This window comes from Lipotes vexillifer, unplaced genomic scaffold (assembly GCF_000442215.2).
Source record: "Lipotes vexillifer unplaced genomic scaffold, Lipotes_vexillifer_v1.1 scaffold963, whole genome shotgun sequence".
NCBI lineage: Eukaryota > Metazoa > Chordata > Mammalia > Artiodactyla > Lipotidae > Lipotes > Lipotes vexillifer.
In genome coordinates, this window is record NW_006780023.1 from 23298 (window position 1) to 42063 (window position 18766).

The following is an 18766-nucleotide window of genomic DNA, read 5'->3' on the forward strand; positions in this document are numbered from 1 at the left end:
TCTCCCACTTCAACAATGAGCTGGTAGTGCCATCAGAGGCTGCAGTTTCCCAAGCAAAGGCAGTTAGAGATCACAGAAATCACTGAAGAGGTATTATCACATCAACAGCCATGTTTATATTGCATTGAGTCTCTTTGGGCTTCCCTGGTGGCGCAGTGGTTGAGAGTCCCCCTGCCGATGCAGGGGATACGGTTCGTGCCCCAGTCAGTGAAGATCCCACATGCCGCGGAGCGGCTGGGCCCGTAAGCCATGGCCGCTGAGCCTGCGCGTCCGGAGCCTGTGCTCCTCAGCGGGAGAGGCCACAGCAGTGAGAGGCCCGTGTACCGAAAAAAAAAAAAAAAAGTCTCTTTACCTTAGTTATGGCAAATCAAGCATGGGATACCCATGAAGGGGTCTGGCAAAAGCTCAGGAATTGAGACCCCAGGTTTTTGGAAGAGTTGAGATAAAATACAAGCAAAAGTAAGGGAGGGCACCCTTCCTCCATCCCTTCCTTTGTGAAGGCTTCCATAAAATTATAATAATGGTGCTCAATTTATTGCTCATTTCAGGGACTAGAGGCAGATAGCCCCAAACTATGGATTTAGACCTGAACCAGAAGTTCCTCCTCTGAGAACTCACTGGGTTGCATCTCACTTGTGTTCTCTCTGTGCAGAGACTGAAGGAATGGACATTTCTGCTCTCTCATAAAGACTGCTAGTATATTTACACTTACAGTTTTCAAAATTCCAGTCTTAATCTGGTTCATGCTAATTATTCCTAGAGTTCCTGCTCAGGCCTAGATACCAGCAATGCCGTTTTCACGTAACCTGCAGCTGACAGCTCACTCTTCTGAAATACAAACTTGCCAAAATCATAGAAACTTTCTCGGCTAAGGAAAAGAACCCTAAAATACAGGACACACATGGCACAGAATGCCATGATCACCTGGGGACCACGGCACGTGGGCATTTCGTATGCCAGAAATGTATTAAGGTCTATTGCATTGTTCAAGATCAACATGTAGGCACCCACATCTGCTCTTTTCAACCCTTACGTTAAGAAAAAGAAATGTATCCAATTCATTGGCCTAAAGAATCCACTCACCTCCCTCTTCAGTGTCATGTGATAAGAGACCAGACTAGGGCAGCTTCCTGGATTTGTCAGTGCTTCTGGAAAGCCAGGGAGGTCCAGGTTTTAATTGCCCATGTGACACCTCCAGCTATACCCACTACACTGCCTCTTTTCCTTCATATTCAAGTCAACCATCACAGACTCCTGCAGTACTCCTTTTCTTTTCTGTCACAGCAGAGACTGACCTTTCTGACTAATATGGTACTAAACTAACTTCGATGTTGTCTCAGAGACCCTAGATTCATAAAATGTGACAGCCGGAAATTGATTCATCCAATTCATTTCCCTAACGTCAGAGAGAAGGACATGGTAAATGTTAAAACCCTAGAGGCTGGTGAATAGTAAAGCCAGAATGAGAAAAGATTTCCTGACTCTCCATTGGAGGTCACTTAGTCCACCGATGAGAGAAGGGCTCTGACTTTTTACCTAGGTATTCCATTAAAGGATTTTCCTTGTTTTAACCCTTCAATTATTTTAGCAGAGCAGATGGCATGGTGGCCATACTATGCTGTGATGATTTTTTTACTCTTTGGATAACATCATGACTCTCCTTTCCCAAATTTTCATGGCTTTACCAACCATGTGCCCTTCTGTAACCGTGGATCAGCCCTCTTATCTTCTCTGAGAGAGTACATCATAGGATGACTTCCGGCTTTCTTTTCCCAGGGGAGAACGCAGGTGCTACAGAAAGAGATTTCTCACAAAAAGGAATTTCAGTGTCACACAGCTTCTTCTTCATGACATAAAGGTGGGGTGCAGTTGAATAACAAAAACAAAGATCTGAGGTGTTTGAACGAAGGTCCATGCATTCATTTATTTCTCATTGCAGCAACAAGATAAACAAGTGAAATTCCATCTATAATGAGTTACAAATGGTAGTAAGCCCAGGAACCCTGAGCATATGTATCTATAAGGCAAATAAAACAATATTTTTCAGTGTGGGCATCATCACACTTTAGATGACCTGGGGAGAGCCACTCCAAGCCCCAAATACCATGACACCAAGAATCATTCTCAACCAGTTGTTCTCCAAACAAAAGGTGAAAAGGCAAAACTGTGATTAAAAATAATAAAATTTTAAAAAGAGAGAAATTTCAACTAGAAAGACTGGACGCCCAAAGTCACATCTCTTCTTCTGATTCTTGTTCTCGTTCAGCATTTTTCAGGAGTCCAACTTCTGAGGGGCAGAACCTCTTAAATCGAGATTTAACCAACCTGAGGAGAATGAAAGTCATCTCGTATTATGCTGTTTAAAATTAAAATCCAAAACTATATGTATCTATAATACAGCAAACTCCAAATTATCTGTGCAGATGGAAGAGGCACCCCCAGAAAGAAAATCACTTTTATTTGGCTTTGGAGCTACCTGCAAATATTTTGTAGATTAAAGCAGCATATAAGCAAACAGATACAATAAAGCTCTTAAATGTGTAATATGATTGCATCATATTCAAAATTTATAACTTTAATCATTTCTAAAACAAACGAGAATCTCTGGGCTGTAGTAAGCCCAGATGAAACCGAGCTCAGCTGTGTGGTCCAAAAAGGAGCCCTCTCCTATGGAGGAAGTGCATGAAGGCATCTCCTGCCCCATGTTGAGCCCCACGTCAAGTCTGGGCTGTACTTCAGCCTCTATTCATGTCTTCAGAGGGGTGCTTTTGTGCTGGCCACAGGCTGCTCAACTGCATGTGATGGTCCATGATGAATTAAGAAGTTGAAAGAAGTGACTCCATTCTTGTAACTGTTTTCATAGATTAAGAGAATCTGTAGGTCAGAAGGAATTACAATTTTTGACATTGGAAGATGTGAAGCTTCTTAGTGGCAGGAACAGCAGGCTCTCCACTTTCTCTGATGAAATAAGAACTAGGCAAAGCTTTTCCTGTGCATGATATTTGTGAAGACATTGTGCTGTGACCATGTCAATAAAAGTTAACTTCCAGAAATACACAGGGATATGCAAACAAACTGATAAACCAAATCATCAAAATCATTCCTGTTTTATGAAAAACGTCACCAGCCTATCTGTATCTTTACACTTGTTTTCTGCCTTTCTTCTTCCAATGAAGATATGGACCGCCTCTCTCAATATACAGTGCTTTTACTTGTGCTCTGGATCCCACTAGAGTATGAACTTCCTAGGAGCAGAGACTTCACCTTATTTACTGCCCTAACTCTGCCAGAGTCTAGAACAATGCCTGGTACACAATAGTGGCTCATGACATATCTGATGATTCAGTGGGCTGTGGAGCAATCTGCCAGGAGTTCATATCACTCACCTCCTCAGAGGTAATTCTTCAGTCACTTCCAACTCAGCATTAATTCCTCCAACATACAACAATGGAGCAGTATCAGTAACAACTATTGACTTGGCAAGAGTCAAGAAAAAGTACTCAAAAACACTTGCCTCGATAATTAGTTGACCATTGACATTGTTCCCAATGTCCTCAACTCTTCAAGGCACTGTTCTTACGAAAGGCTAATAGTTTTAAGTAAGTTGATGACTGGGACAGTGTGTCATTTTTTAAAAATATTTATTTATTTGTTTGTTTGTTTATTCATTTATTTATTTGGCTGTGCTGGGTCTTAGTTGCGGCACATGGGGTCTTCATTGCAGCATGCAGGATCTTTAGTTGCAGCATGTGGGATCTTTAGTTGCAGCATGTGGGATCTTTAGTTGCAGCATGCAGGATCTAGTTCCCTGACCTGAGATCCAGCCTGGGCCCCCTGAATTGGGAGCATGGAGTCTTAGCCACTGGACCACCAGGGAAGTCCCAGTGTGTCATTTTTTAAAGCACACAGTTATCTCCACATTGCACAACCTGAATACGTGCTAACTGAAAGGGATTAATTAGTTAATTCATTCATTAGGTTCATTCCTGATGACTCTTGTGGAAAATAAAGCAAAGAACTGGCTACTGATTACAAATTAACTGTTAACACAGACCCTAGTGACTCCTGCACTTCCCCACTCCTCCTCTCTGGGTTTTATCTGCTGTTGTTACAAACCACCAAGCTAAGGCAAATTCAGGCTCTATCTGCACCCTGAAGCCCTTGGTATTGGCACATGCAGAAATGGCTACTGGGAACAGACTGAGGGATGGGGTAATAAAGAGGAAGTGCAAATAACTGCTAGTTCCTGGAATGATGCAAGTCCAGAGAACTAAAGTCAGGGTGTGTCTGGGCTTTTGCTCCCATATGTTCTTTTCAGTTAATACAAGAGCAGAGCTGAGACTTTGGGTATACTTCCAGAGTCAATCTGGAAATCAAACATCCAGAAAGCAAACTACCATATGCCTGGAATTTGGTCATTTCTATTTTGTTCTTCAAAATGGCTCACAAGAATCATTTGCTTGGAAAACCAACCTGAAAATGGGTAGTATTTCTCTGTCCATTCAGAGGGGCTTTTGAAATAGTTCTGTACCACAGTGGTGTTTAAATATGAAATACAGTAAAACACATAATAAGATTTCCCAACAGATAGGTCTCTCCTATGAGGTGTCATGATGAGAACTTCAGGCATGGGACCAGATGAAGCAATCTTTAAACCGTTATTCTGGAAAGCTGGGAGGTACAGCTTCAGTTTTCAGAGATTTTGGGGGCAGTAGTTCCATAACCCAGTTTTGGTTCCTTGGTGATCTTTGTGCTTTGTCAAATAAATGCGGAGAGAATGTCCTTAAAACCCATCACCTGTGACTGAATTACAATCCACTACAATCCACTTGAATTATCTTGCATATGACCTCACTGAAAGTCAGTATTCAATCTTCGTGATATTCTTTAAGCTACTGCTTAAGTTTATATCAAAATATATCAGAACACAAGTTCTTGTTTTTATATTTCAAAAGCAATATGAGAGCAAAACTTAAAAGCATATAAAACATGATTTCCAAACAACTGAACCCTATTTCCGAGTATTTCTGAAACAGATCCGTTAAAACAGCAAATAAGTGTCTTGAGTACCTACTATATGTTTGACAGTATGCCAAGAGCTGTGAGAAATATGAAAAAGGTCTTTTCTTCCAGGTGACACAATCAAGTTAGCAGGTAAGACTAACATGAGCTAATAGTAACTATCACAAGATAGATCACAATTGTTAAAATGTGTGGTAGAGACTAAAGTACTGTAAACACTCATGAAGGGAGATAAGCAAAGGCTAGAACAATCACAGAAGTTTTCATAGAAGAGATGAGCATTGAATTTGGATATGCCAGGTAGAGGCAACTACATGGTCAAAAAGTGAAAGGTGCTGGGGAAGGAGAGGCAGTTGAAAAAGTAAACATGGAGTTTCCGGTTTCTAGAAAACTATAGGTGGATAAGAGATTCATTAGGGAGCTGAAGGTTTTTGAAACAGGAAGAGACAATAGCCTTCTTTTGGCTCTGGAAGGGAACTGACATGGGGTAGAGAGTCTCCTTGAATGCCGGCATTATTCTTGGAAGCTGCCCAGCCCCTAAGGAGATGAGGCCCAGAAGTCAGCCTAAAACAGCGGAGGAAGAAGCCAAGTTTCATTCTCTCAATGGCTGAGCAAGCCTAAACTACCAGCCCATGCACATGCTTTGAGGGAAATGAATAGGACTAATAGAAATCAATCAATGGGAAAGTAGAATTTCCCAGCACCCATAGCACTTAGACCCCTAGAAGGAGTAACTACAGATCAAAGTGGGCTGACCCAAAGCCTACCAGAGACATTTTGGAGCTAGACAAGGAAATGGTTTCCTTATGCAGAGACACAGCACCACAGCTCCTATAGCAGTGAAGCTCAAAGAAGCACAGAGCAGGAGAGGTAACCTGGGCAAATGTCTACAGAGAGGACTAGAAACCTAGCTGGGGCAGAAGCTGAGACCCCACTGGGCCTAGAACCAGCTACTGTAATTTAGGGATCTAGAGCACCTGCTAGATGTGTACAATCCAATATGGTAGTCACTATGCATATATGGATATTTAAATTAATTAAAATTACTGTGGCACTAGGCCCATGTCAAGTGCTCAATAACCACATATAGCTCATGGCTATATAATGAAGGCTGCAGATATACAACATTTCGATCAGTGCTGAAGTCTGAAGGATTGGAGTCTGCATGATTAGTAGTTGGGATCAGCCAGGCCAACTGTGGTTTGGCATTAGCTATCATGCTAATGGAAATAATAAGGAACCACGTTCACTCCTTTCTACTCCTACTCATCCTTCAAGCTGCAGCTTAATTCTCAATTGTGAGGAGGCCTCCTCTGGGCTCCAATAATGCTTTGTTCTTACACTGTTTCCATTTATTGTACTGTATTTAAATTGTCTCTCCCCATAGGGTCTACACCTTATACATTTTTTGATACAGAAGAAGGAGAACAAGAATGAGAAGAATAATAAAAAGAACAAGGGTGGGTGGGGGAGGTGGTTCAAGAGAGCAGCCTAGGAAGGTCCTGAATTCGCCTCCTCCCATGGACACAGCAAATTTATAGCTATTTAAGGAACAATTCCCTATAAAAAAAAAATACCTGAAAATTAGCCAAACAGCTCCTCCACAGCAAAGGACAAGAGGTCCACACTGAGATGGGTAAAAGAGGCAGAGACACAGTCTCACCGAAAACCCCACCCCTGGTGTGGAGACCCACAATTGGAAGGGATCTCAAAGATACAGAGCTTTTCCCTGAGGAGCAAGAATTTGTGCCCTACATCAGTCACCCCAACCCTTGGGACTTGCACTGGTGAGATGAGCCCCCAAAACATCTGGCTATGAAAACCAACAGGGCTGACATCCAGAAAAAACAAAGGGCTGTAAGGAATGGAGATTCCACTCTTAAAGGGCCTGCATGCAGACTCACCCACCTGGCAATCCAGCACAAAAGCCACAGTTTGAAAAGTGCCTAGACCATATGTGAATGTGATACATTTGTTAATTTTAAAGCATCTGCCAGCAAGGGAGAAATCTGTTAGGACTCTCTCCAGGAATGGAAGCACTGGCAGGTACCATTTTTGCTTTCTGCCCCATCTATTTTGTTAGCACCAGCACTAACAGCCTCCATTTTTGCAGTCGCTTTCTAACCTGCTAGCACCAGTGTTAGAAATTAAAGGAGAAATTTAAAAATACCGGGAGAGGGCTTCCCTGGTGGCGCAGTGGTTGAGAGTCCGCCTGCCAATGCAGGGGACATGGGTTCGAGCCCTGGTCTGGAAGTGTCCCACATGCCACAGAGCAGCTGGGCCCGTGAGCCATGGCCACTGAGCCTGTGCATCCGGAGCCTGTGCTCCGCAACGGGAGAGGCCACAACAGTGGCAGGCCCGCATACCGCAAAATAAATAAATAATTAAAAATAAATTAAAAATAAATAAATAAAAATATCTGGAGACAAGTGAAAATGGAAATACAACATACCAAAATCTATGCAATGCAGCAAAAACAGTTCTAAGATGGAGTTTATAGCAATACAGGCCTACCTCAAGAAATAAGAAAAATCTCAAATAAACAACCTAACTCTTACACCTAAGGGAACTAAAAAAAGAAGAATAAACAAAGCCCAAAGTTACTAAAAGGAAGGAAATAATAAAGAACAGAGCAGAAATAAATGAAATAGAGACTAAAAGACAAATAGAAAAGATCGATGAAACAAGGAGCTGGTTCTTTGAAAAGATAAACAAAATAGACAAAACTTTAGCTAGACTCACTAAGAGAAACAGAGAGAAAGCTCAAATAAATAAAATCAGAAATAAAAGAGGAGAAATTACAATTATACCAAAAGAGACTACTATGAACTATTATACACCAACAAATTGAATAACCTGGAAGTAATGGATAAATTCCTAGAAACATACAATCTTCTAAGACTGAATCATCAAGAAATAGAAAATCTGAATAGACTAATTACTAGTGAGGAGATTAAAGCAGTAATCCAAAAACTCCCAACAAAGAAAAGTCCAGGACCAGATGGCTTCACTGGTAAATTGTACCAAATATTCAAAAAAGATTTAATACCTATCCTTCTCAAACTCTTCCAAAAAACTGAAGAGGAGGGAATGCTCCCAAACTCACTTCACAAGGCCAACATTACCCTGATACCAAAATCACACAAAGACATCACACACAAAAAAGAAAATTACAGACCAATATCACTGATGAACATAGGTACAAAAATCTTCAAAAAAATATTAGCAAACTGAACTCAAGAATACGTTAAAAGGATCATACACCCTGATCAAGTGGGATTTATTCCAGGGATGCAAGGATGGTTCAACAACCACAAATCAATCAATGTGATATATCACATTAACAAAAAGAAAGATTAAAATCATATGATTATCTCATTAGATGCATAAAAAGCATTTGACAAAATTCAACATCATTTGTGATAAAAACTCTCAACAAGTGGATATAAAGAGAATGTACCTTAACATAATAAAGGCCATATATTACATGCTTACAGGTAACATCATACTCAGTGATGAAATCATGAAAGTTTTTTCCTTAAAATCAGGACCAAAACAATGATGTTCACTCTCGCCACTTTTAGTCAAAATAATATTATAAGTCCTAGCCAGAGCATTTAGGCAAGAAAAAAAAAGGCATTCAAATTGAAAAGAAAGAAGTAAAATTGTCACTATTTGCAGATGACATGATACTATGTATAGGAAACCCTAAAGACACCAACAAAAACTGTTAGAACTAGTAAATAAAATTAGTAAACTTGCAGGGTACAAAATCAATATGCAAACATGTTGCACTTTTATACACGAACAATGAACTATCAGAAAGTAAGAAAAATATCCCATTTACAATTGCATCAAAAAGAATAAAATATCTATGAACAAATTTAACCAAGGAGATGAAACACCTATACACTGAAAACTGTAAGACATTGATGAAAGTAATTGAAGAAGACACAAATAAATGGAAAGATATTCCATGCTTATGAATTGGAAGAATTAATACTGCTAAAATGTCCATATTACCCAAAACAATCTGCAGATTCAATGCAATCCCTACCAAATTACAAAAGCATTTCTCACAGAAATAGAACAAACAATCCTAAAATTTGTACGGAATCACAAAAGATCCTGAATAGCCAAAGTACTCTTGAAAAAGAAGAACAAAGCTGAAAGCATCATACGTTCTGATTTCAGAATATACTACAGAGCTGTAAAATCCAAACAGTATGATATTGGCATAAAAACAGACCCATAGATCAATGGCACAGAGTAAACAGCCTAAAAATAACACACATATATGGTCAACTAATTTGTGAAAGGAAGCAAGAACACAAAATGCAGAAAGGCCAGTCTCTTCAAAAATGGTGCTGGGAAATCTGGATATCCACATAGAAAAAATGAAACTGAACCACTATCTTACACCATACACAAAAATTAACTCAAAATGGATTAAAGTCTTGACTGTAAGATTAAAAGTAAAATAAAATAAAAATCTGAGAAGAAAACATGGGTGGTAAGCTCCTTGACATCACTCTTGGTGATATTTTGGGGATCTGACTCCAAAGGCAGTAGAAGCAAAACTAAACAAATAGGATTACACCAAACTAGAAAGCTTCTGCACAGTGAAGGAAAACAACAAAATAAAAAGGAAACTTTCTGACGGGAGAAGATATTCCTAAATCATACCTGATAAAAGGTTAATATCCAAAATATGTAAAGAACTCAGACAACCCAATAACCACCACAACAAAAAAAAATCCAATTTAAAAATAGGCAAAGAGCATCTTTGGGATTCTCTATGTATAGTATCATGTCATCTGCAAACAGTGACAGATTTACTTCTTCTTTTCCAATTTGGATTCCTTTCATTTCTTTTTCTTCTCTGATTGCTGTGGCTAAAACTTCCAAAACTATGTTGAATGAGAGTGGTGAGAGTGGGCAACGTTGCCTTTTTCCTGAACTTAGAGGAAATGGTTTCAGTTTTTCACCATTGAGGATGATGTTGGCTGTGGGCTTGTCATATATGGCCTTTATTATGTTGAGGAAAGTTCCCTCTATGCCTACTTTCTGCAGGGTTTTCCCAAAGATGATATCAGAAAACTACTAGAGCTAATCAATGAATTTGGTAAAGTAGCAGGATACAAAATTAATGCACAGAAATCTCTGGCATTCCTATACACTAATGATGAAAAATCTGAAAGGGAAATCAAGAAAACACTCCCATTTACCATTGCAACAAAAAGAATAAAATATCTAGGAATAAACCTACCTAAGGAGACAAAAGACCTGTATGCAGAAAATTATAAGACACTGATGAAAGAAATTAAAGATGATACAAATAGATGGAGAGATATACCATGTTCTTGGATTGGAAGAATCAACATTGTGAAAATGACTCTACTACCCAAAGCAATCTACAGATTCAATGCAATCCCTATCAAACTACCACTGGCATTTTTCACAGAACTAGAACAAAAAATTTCACAATTTGTATGGAAACACAAAAGACCCCGAATAGCCAAAGCAATCTTGAGAACAAAAAATGGAGCTGGAGGAATCAGGCTGCCTGACTTCAGACTATACTACAAAGCTACAGTAATCAAGACAGTATGGTACTGGCACAAAAACAGAAAGATAGATCAATGGAATAGGATAGAAAGCCCAGAGATAAACCCATGCACATATGGTCACCTTATCTTTGATAAAGGTGGCAGGAATATACAGTGGAGAAAGGACAGCCTCTTCAATAAGTGGTGCTGGGAAAATTGGACAGGTACATGTAAAAGTATGAGATTAGATCACTCCCTTACACCATACACAAAAATAAGCTCAAAGTGGATTAAAGACCTAAATGTAAGGCCAGAAACTATCAAACTCTTAGAGGAAAACATAGACAGAACACTCTATCACATAAATCACAGCAAGATCCTTCTTGACCCACCTCCTAGACAAATGGAAATAAAAACAAAAATAAACAAATGGGACCTAATGAAACTTCAAAGCTTTTGCACAGCAAAGGAAACCATAAACAAGACCAAAAGACAACCCTCAGAATGGGAGAAAATATTTGCAAATGAAGCAACTGACATGGAAGCAACCTAAGTGTCCATCATCAGATGAATGGATAAAGAAGATGTGGCACATATATACAATGGAATATTACTCAGCCATAAAAAGAAACGAAATTGAGTTATTTGTAATGAGGTGGATGGACCTAGAGTCTGTCATACAGAGTGAAGTAAGTCCAAAAGAGAAAAACAAATACCACATGCTAACATGTATATATATGGAATCTAAGGGAAAAGAAAAGGTTCTGAAGAACCTAGGGGTAAGATGGGAATAAAGACACAGACCTACTAGAGAATGGACTTGAGGATATGGGGAGGGGGAAGGGTAAGCTGTGACAAAGTGAGAGAGTGGCATGGACATATATACACTACCAAACGTAAAATAGAGAGCTAGTGGGAAGCAGCCACATGGCAAAGGGAGATCAGCTCGGTGCTTTGTGACCACCTAGAGGGGTGGGATAGGGAGGGAGACGCAAGAGGGAAGAGATATGGGAACATATGTATATATATAACTGATTCACTTTGTTATACAGCAGACACTAACACACCACTGTAAAGTAATTATACTCCAATAAAGATGTTAAAAATAAATAAATTAATTAAATAAAATAAAAATAGGTAGAGAATTTGAATAGACATTTTCCAAAGAAGACATACAGATAACTAAAAGGCACATGAAACAATGTTCAATATCACTAATCATTAGGGAAGTTCAAATCAAAACACCAGTGAGATATCACCTCATACCTGCAGAATGGCTATTATCAAAAGGACAAGAAATAGCAAGTGTTGGCCAGGATATGAAGAAAAGAGAACTCTCATGCACTGTTGGTGGAAATGTAAATTGGTACAGCCACTGTGGAAAACAGCATGGAGCTTCCTCAAAAAATTAAAAATAGGGCTTCCCTGGTGGCGCAGTGGTTGAGAGTCCGCCTCCTGATGCAGGGGACACGGGTTTGTGCTCCAGTCCACGAAGATCCCACATGCCGCGGAGCGGCTAGGCCCATGAGCCATGGCCGCTGAGCCTGTGCATCCGGACCCTGTGCTCCACAACGGGAGAGGCCACAACAGTGAGAGGCCCACATACCGCAAAAAAAAAAAAATTAAAAATAGAACTACCATGTAAGCCAGCAATTCCACTTCTGGGTATTTATCTGAAGAAAATGAAAACACTAATTCAAAAAGATAAAGGCACCCCTAGGTTCACTGCAGCATATTTATAATAACCAGGATACGGAAACAACTTAAGGGTCTATCAATGGATGAATGGATAAAGGAGATGTTTTTATATATATGTTTATATATATATATATATATATATTTTATATTTATATGTACATAATGGAATACTACTCAGCCATAAAAAAGAATGAAATGGACATTGAGGGTATTACATTAAGTGAAATAAGGCAGAGAAAGACAAATACCATATGATTTCACTTACCTGTGAGATCTAACAAACAAATGAACAAACAAAACATAACACATAGATACAGGGAACAGATTGATGGTTGCCAGAATGGGGGGAGGTGGGCAAAAATGGGTGAAGAGGATCAAGAGGTACAAACCTCCAGTTATAAAATAAATAAGTCTTATAGTTTTCAGAGCACAGGTCTTTTATCTCCTTAGGTATGGTTATTCCTAGGTATTTTATTCTTTTTGATGTGATGGTAAATGGGGTTGTTTCTTGAATTTCTCTTTCTGATGTTTTGTTGTTAGTGTATAGAAATGCAACAGATTTCTGTGTATTAATTTTGTAACCTGCAACTTTACCAAATTCGTTGATGAGCTCTAGTAGTTTTCTGGTAGCATCTTTAGGATTTTCTAAGTATAGTATCATGTCATCTGCAAACAGTGACAGTTTAACTTCTTTTCCCATTTGGATTCCTTTTATTTCTTTTTCTTCTCTGATTGCTGTAGCTAGAACTTCCAAAATTATGTTGAATGAAAGTGACAAGAGTGAACATCCTTGTCTTGTTCCTGATCTTAGAGGAAATGTTTTAGCTTTTCACCATTGAGTATGATGCTAGCTGTAGGTTTGTCATATATGGCCTTTATTATGTTGAGGTATGTTCCCTCTATGCCCACTTTCTGGAGAGTTTTTATCATAAATGGGTGTTGAATTTTGTCAAAAGCTTTTTCTGCAAATATTGAGATGATCATATCACCTCACACCAGTCAGAATGGCTATCATCAAAAAATCCACAAACAATAAATGCTGGAGAGGGTGTGGAGAGAAGGGAACCCTCCTACACTGTTGGTGGGAATGTAAACTTGTGCAGCCACTATGGAGAACAGTATAGAGGTTCCTTAAAAAACTAAAAATAGAGCTACCATATGATTCTGCAATCCCACTCCTGGGCATATACCCAGAGAAAAACATGGTTTGAAAGAATACATGCACCCCAATATTCATTGCAGCACTGTTTACAACAGCCAAGACATGGAAGCAACCTAAATGTCCATCAACAAAAGAATGGATAAAGAAGATGTGGTACATATATACAATGGAATATTACTCAGCCATTAAAAAGAATGAAATAATGCCTTTTGCAGCAACATGGATGGACCTACAGATTGTCATACTGAGTGAAGGAAGTCAGAGAAAGAGAAATATCATATGACTGCTTCTCTGCAGAATCTAAAAAATGATACAAATGAACTTATATACAAATCAGAAGCAGACTCACAGACTTAGAGAATGAACTTATGGTTACCAGGGGGGAAGGGTAGGAGGGAGAGATATTTAGGGAGCTTGGGATTGACATGTACACACCACTATATTTAAAATGGATAACCAACAAGGACCTACTGTATAGCACAGGGAACTCTGCTCAATATTCTGTAACAAACTAAATGCAAAAAGAATTTGAAAAAGAATAGACACATGTATATGTATAACTGAATCACTTTGTTGTACACCTGAAACTAATACAACATTGTTAATCAACTGTACTCCAATATAAAATTAAAAGTTTCTTTAAAAAATGAGAAAAATAAATAAAATTTAAATGTCATGGGGATATTATATACACATGGTGACTATAATCAGTAATATGGTATTGCAGATTTGAAAGTTGCTAATAAAGTAAATCTTGAAAGTTCTCATCACAGAAAAAATTTTTTGTAACTTTGTATGGTAACAGATGGTATAACTAGACTTATTGTGGTGGTCATTTTGCAATGTATACAAAAGTTGAATCATTATGTTGTACACCTAAAACTAGTGTAATGTTGTATGTCAATTGCATTTCAATTTAAAAAGAAATCTATCACAGGAAACTGAAAAAAAAAACAACAACAAACAAACACAAGAAGAATCTTCCTTGAGCTCCTATTATGTTGTAGGCAGTTTAAATACATGATCTCATTTAGGTACTGTTATTATCTCCATTTTGTAAATGACAAAACTGATATTTAATGTGGTTAAATAGTTTACCCAAAGTCATATAGCTGACAAGCAGCAGAGCTAGGAACATGGATTCTTAGCAATCTGTTATATCACTCCTCACCCATCATGAAACATTGTATCAAAGTCCTTGTAAAAACATGTACAGTTCAACTGAATCTTACTGTTAGAAATATTACAGGAAATGTCAAATTAACCAGATACTCAAATTTAATGGGAGACATACATGTTGGTCAAAAATGACACCAAGCTTGAGAAGTGCTATAACTGATGTAAACATGGGCAAATGGAGGGCTCACTGCAGGTGTGGGGAGGACCATTTGAATCAGAAAACAGCATATGCAAAGACATGGAGGCACAGAAGAGTGTACTGAAGGGTAATGCATAGGTTAGGAGCACAGCAGAGACAATTTTTAGCTATTCCAACTTTAAACCAGCATTTATTCTTTTTTTTTTTTTTCAGTTTTCTCATTCATTCTTTTTTTATTTTCTTTTTTTTAACATCTTTATTCGAGTATAATTGTTTTACAATATTGTATTAGTTTCTGCTGTATAACAAAGTGAATCAGCTATACGTATACAGATATCCCCATATCCCCTCCCTCTTGCATCTTCCTCCCACCCTCCCTACCCCACCCCTCTAGGTGGTCACAAAGCACTGAGCTGATCTCCCTGTGCTACGCAGCTGCTTCCCACTAGCTATCTGCTTTACATTTGGTAGTGTGTATATGTCAATGTTACTCCCTCACTTTGCCCCAGCTTACCCTTCTCCCTCCCTGTGTCCTCAAGTCCATTCTCTATGTCTGTGTCTTTATTCCTGTCTTGCCCCTAAAACCAGCATTTATTCTTTTTATTGGAAATGTTTGTGTTTGCAGATAATTTTCTGCTATATTACCCTGTTCTGTGGAATGCTAAGGAATGAAATACCTCTTTGAACTTAAAGTTTGGTAATATCAAGCCTTGATGATCATATACCAAAAAATAGAACTTCAATGAACAAAAATCACTAACTTACCAGGTGACAAAGGCATAAATTGCTCCAATGATGATAATGGCTGTTGCATAATGCCAACAAAAGCATATGGTGAGAAACATAACGTTGTCATGATCCACTAAATCCCATGCAGGACCTCCACTGGGGGGATAAAGGACAAACCCAATCTGTAATTTAAAACAAAGAACACACATTAAAAAATACCAGCCATATTCCCAAAGATGGTACATTTCAAAATGTTTCATTTCAAGATTAATTGTAACAGATAACTCCCATTACCTGAAATGCTACAGATAAGATATCTGCTGCCTGTTTTAGTAATATAGACAGTATCTACTAGATCATATTTTTGGAAAAAATGTTAAGGATATTTACAGAACAATTTTCAAAATATGAATAGTAATCATCTCTGGGGATTGGTGGACTTTCAGATGATGTGTTAGGTTTCTAAGCTATGCAGTTTAACTCAGTTATTTCAAAATCAGAGTTTAAAAAAAAAGGTTTAAAATAAAGCCCACGGGTAACATTATATTCAATGATAAAGACTGAAAGCTTGTCTCCTAAGATCAGGAACAAGACAAGGGTGTCTTATTTTACAAATTCCATTCAACATTGTACTAGAAATTCTAGCCAGAGCAATTAGTCAAGAAAAACAGACAAAGAGCATCCAGATTGCAAAGGAAGAAGTAAAACTATATTCACAAATGACATGATCTTATATATACAGAAAATTCTGAAGAATCCACAAAAAAACTATTAGAGCTAATAAATTAATTTAGCACACTTGCAGGATACAAAATCAACACATAAAACATGCAATGAACAATCAACAAAATTAAGTTAGGAAAACAATTCCACCTACAATAGCATTGAAAACAATGAAATACTTAGGAATAAATTTAATCAAGGAGGTTCAAGACTTGCACCTTGGAAACTACAAAACATTGTTGAAAGTGATCAAAGAAGATCTAAATAAATGGAAGTATATCTCATGTTCATGAACTGGAGCATTTAATATTGTTAAGATGGCAATAAAAAAACAGAACATGAATCTGATCAAACCTCTAGATCTAACAAGATCGGGTGTGTTGAAAAGTGTTAAATGTGATGGTTAATTTCACATGTCTACTTGACTGGGTCGTAGGACGTACAGATACTTGGTTAAACATGATTTGGGGGTGTGTTTGTGACGGTATTTCCAGATGAGATGAGCACTTGAATCTGTAAAAATCTAAGTAAAGCAGATCCTCCTCCACAGTGCGTGTGGGCATCATACAATCCATTGAGGACTGAAGAGAGCAAAAAGCAGAGGGAGGGAGAATTGGCTCTGCCTCACCACTAAGCTGGAACTTTGGTCTTCTCTTGCCTCAAACTAGAACTTGTACCATCAGCTCTCTGCTTTCAGGACTGGACCTACAGCACCAGCTTTCCTGGGTCTGTAGCCTGCAGGTCACAGATCATGGGACTTCTCAGCCTCCACAATTATGGGAACCAATTCCTTAAAATAAATCTCTCTCTCTCTTTCCTCTCTCTATAGATATAGATATATTATAGATATAGATACAATTATATATTACATATAAAATATATATATGTATATATATGTATATATTTGGTTCTCTCTGGAGAACCCTGACCAATACACTGGATGATAAATTGATAAATACCACTACTTTTGTATATATTTTATTACCATAATAAAAGTTTTTAAAAATTCCTTTTACATAGGCATGTTAAAAAAAAAAGAGAGAGATGGCAATAACACCCAAAGCAATCTACAGATTCAGTATGATCCCTATCAAAATCCCAGTAGTCTTTTTTGCAGAAATAGAAAGCTGATCCTAAAATTTATATGGAATTACAAGGGACCCAGAATAGCCAAAACAACCTTGAAAAAGAAAAGCAAAGTTGTAAGACTTACACTTACTGATTTCAAAACTTACTACAAAAACTACAGTAATCAAAACATTGAGGTACTAACATAATGGTAGACATACACAACAATGAAATAGAATTGAGAGTCCAGAAATAAGCCCATACACCTGTAGTAAATTGGTTTTTGAAAAGAGTGCCAAGGCCATTCAATGGGGAAACTAAAGTGTCTTCAACAAATGGTGCTGGGGAAACTGGATATCCACATGCAAAAAAAAAAAAAAAAAAAAAAAAAAAAAAGAATTTGGACTCTTACATTACAACACATACAAAAATTAACACAAAATGGATCAAAAACCTAAACATGAGAACTAAAATCCTCTTAGAAGAAAACTAAGGAAAAACCTTCATGACCTGGGATTTAGTGCTGATTTCTTATACATGACACCAAAAACACATCAAAATTAAAAGCTTTTGTGGGGGCTTCCCTGGTGGTGCAGTGGTTAAGAATCCACCTGCCAATGCAGGGGATACGGGTTCGAGCCCTGGTCCAGGATGGTCACACATGCCATGAAGCAACTAAGCCCGTGTGCCGTAACTACTGAGCCTGCACTCTAGAGCCTGCATGCGACAACTACTGAGCCCACATGCCATAACTACTGAAGCCTTTGTGCCTAGAGCCCATGCTCCACAATAAGAGAAGTGACCGCAATGAGAAGCCCACACACCACAACGAAGAGTAGCCCCTGCTCACCGCAACTAGAGAAAGCCAGTGCGCAGCAACGAAGCCCTGACACAGCCAAAAATAAATAAATAAATAAAACAAAGCTCAGAGGCTTCCGGGAAGATGGTGGAAGAGTAAGACGTGGAGATCACCTTCCTCCCCACAGATACACCAGAAATACATCTACACGTGGAACAACTCCTACAGAACACCTACTGAATGCTGGCAGAAGACCTCAGACCTCCCAAAAGGCAAGAAACTCCCCACATACCTGGGTAGGGCAAAAGAAAAAAAGAAAAAACAGAGACGAAAGAATAGGGACAGCACTTGCACCAGTGGGAGGGAGCTGTGAAGGAGGAAAAGTTTCCACACACTAGGAAGCCCCTTCACGGGCAGAGATTGTGGGAGGCGGAGCGGGGAGCTTCGGAGCCGCGGAGGACAGCACAGCAACGGGGGTGCAGAGGGCAAAGCGGAGAGATTCCCGCATAGAGGATCGGTGCCGACCGGCACTCACCAGCCCGAGAGGCTTGTCCGCTCACCCTCCAGGGCGGGTGGGGCTGGGAGCTGAGGCTCGGGCTTCGGTTGGAGCTTAGGGAGAGGACTGGGGTTGGCGGCGTGAACACAGCCTGAAGGGGGTTAGTGCGCCACGGCTGGCCGGGAGGGAGTCCGGGGAAAGG

The 18766-nt window shown here is 38.9% G+C and overlaps 1 protein-coding gene across 1 annotated transcript in view; it reads right to left on the bottom strand.

The window, feature by feature from the left end:
• Positions 1–1898: 1898 nt before the first annotated feature.
• The window catches only part of TMEM45A (transmembrane protein 45A), a 110480-nt gene continuing 93612 nt past the window's right edge, over positions 1899–18766 (bottom strand). The window contains exons 5-6 of the mRNA XM_007453195.1: positions 15515–15660; positions 1899–2325 (exon numbers count right to left, since the gene is read on the bottom strand). Of these exons, the coding sequence (XP_007453257.1) occupies positions 2232–2325; positions 15515–15660 (240 nt within the window). The 3' untranslated portion in view covers positions 1899–2231. The remainder of the gene's footprint in view (positions 2326–15514; positions 15661–18766) is intronic.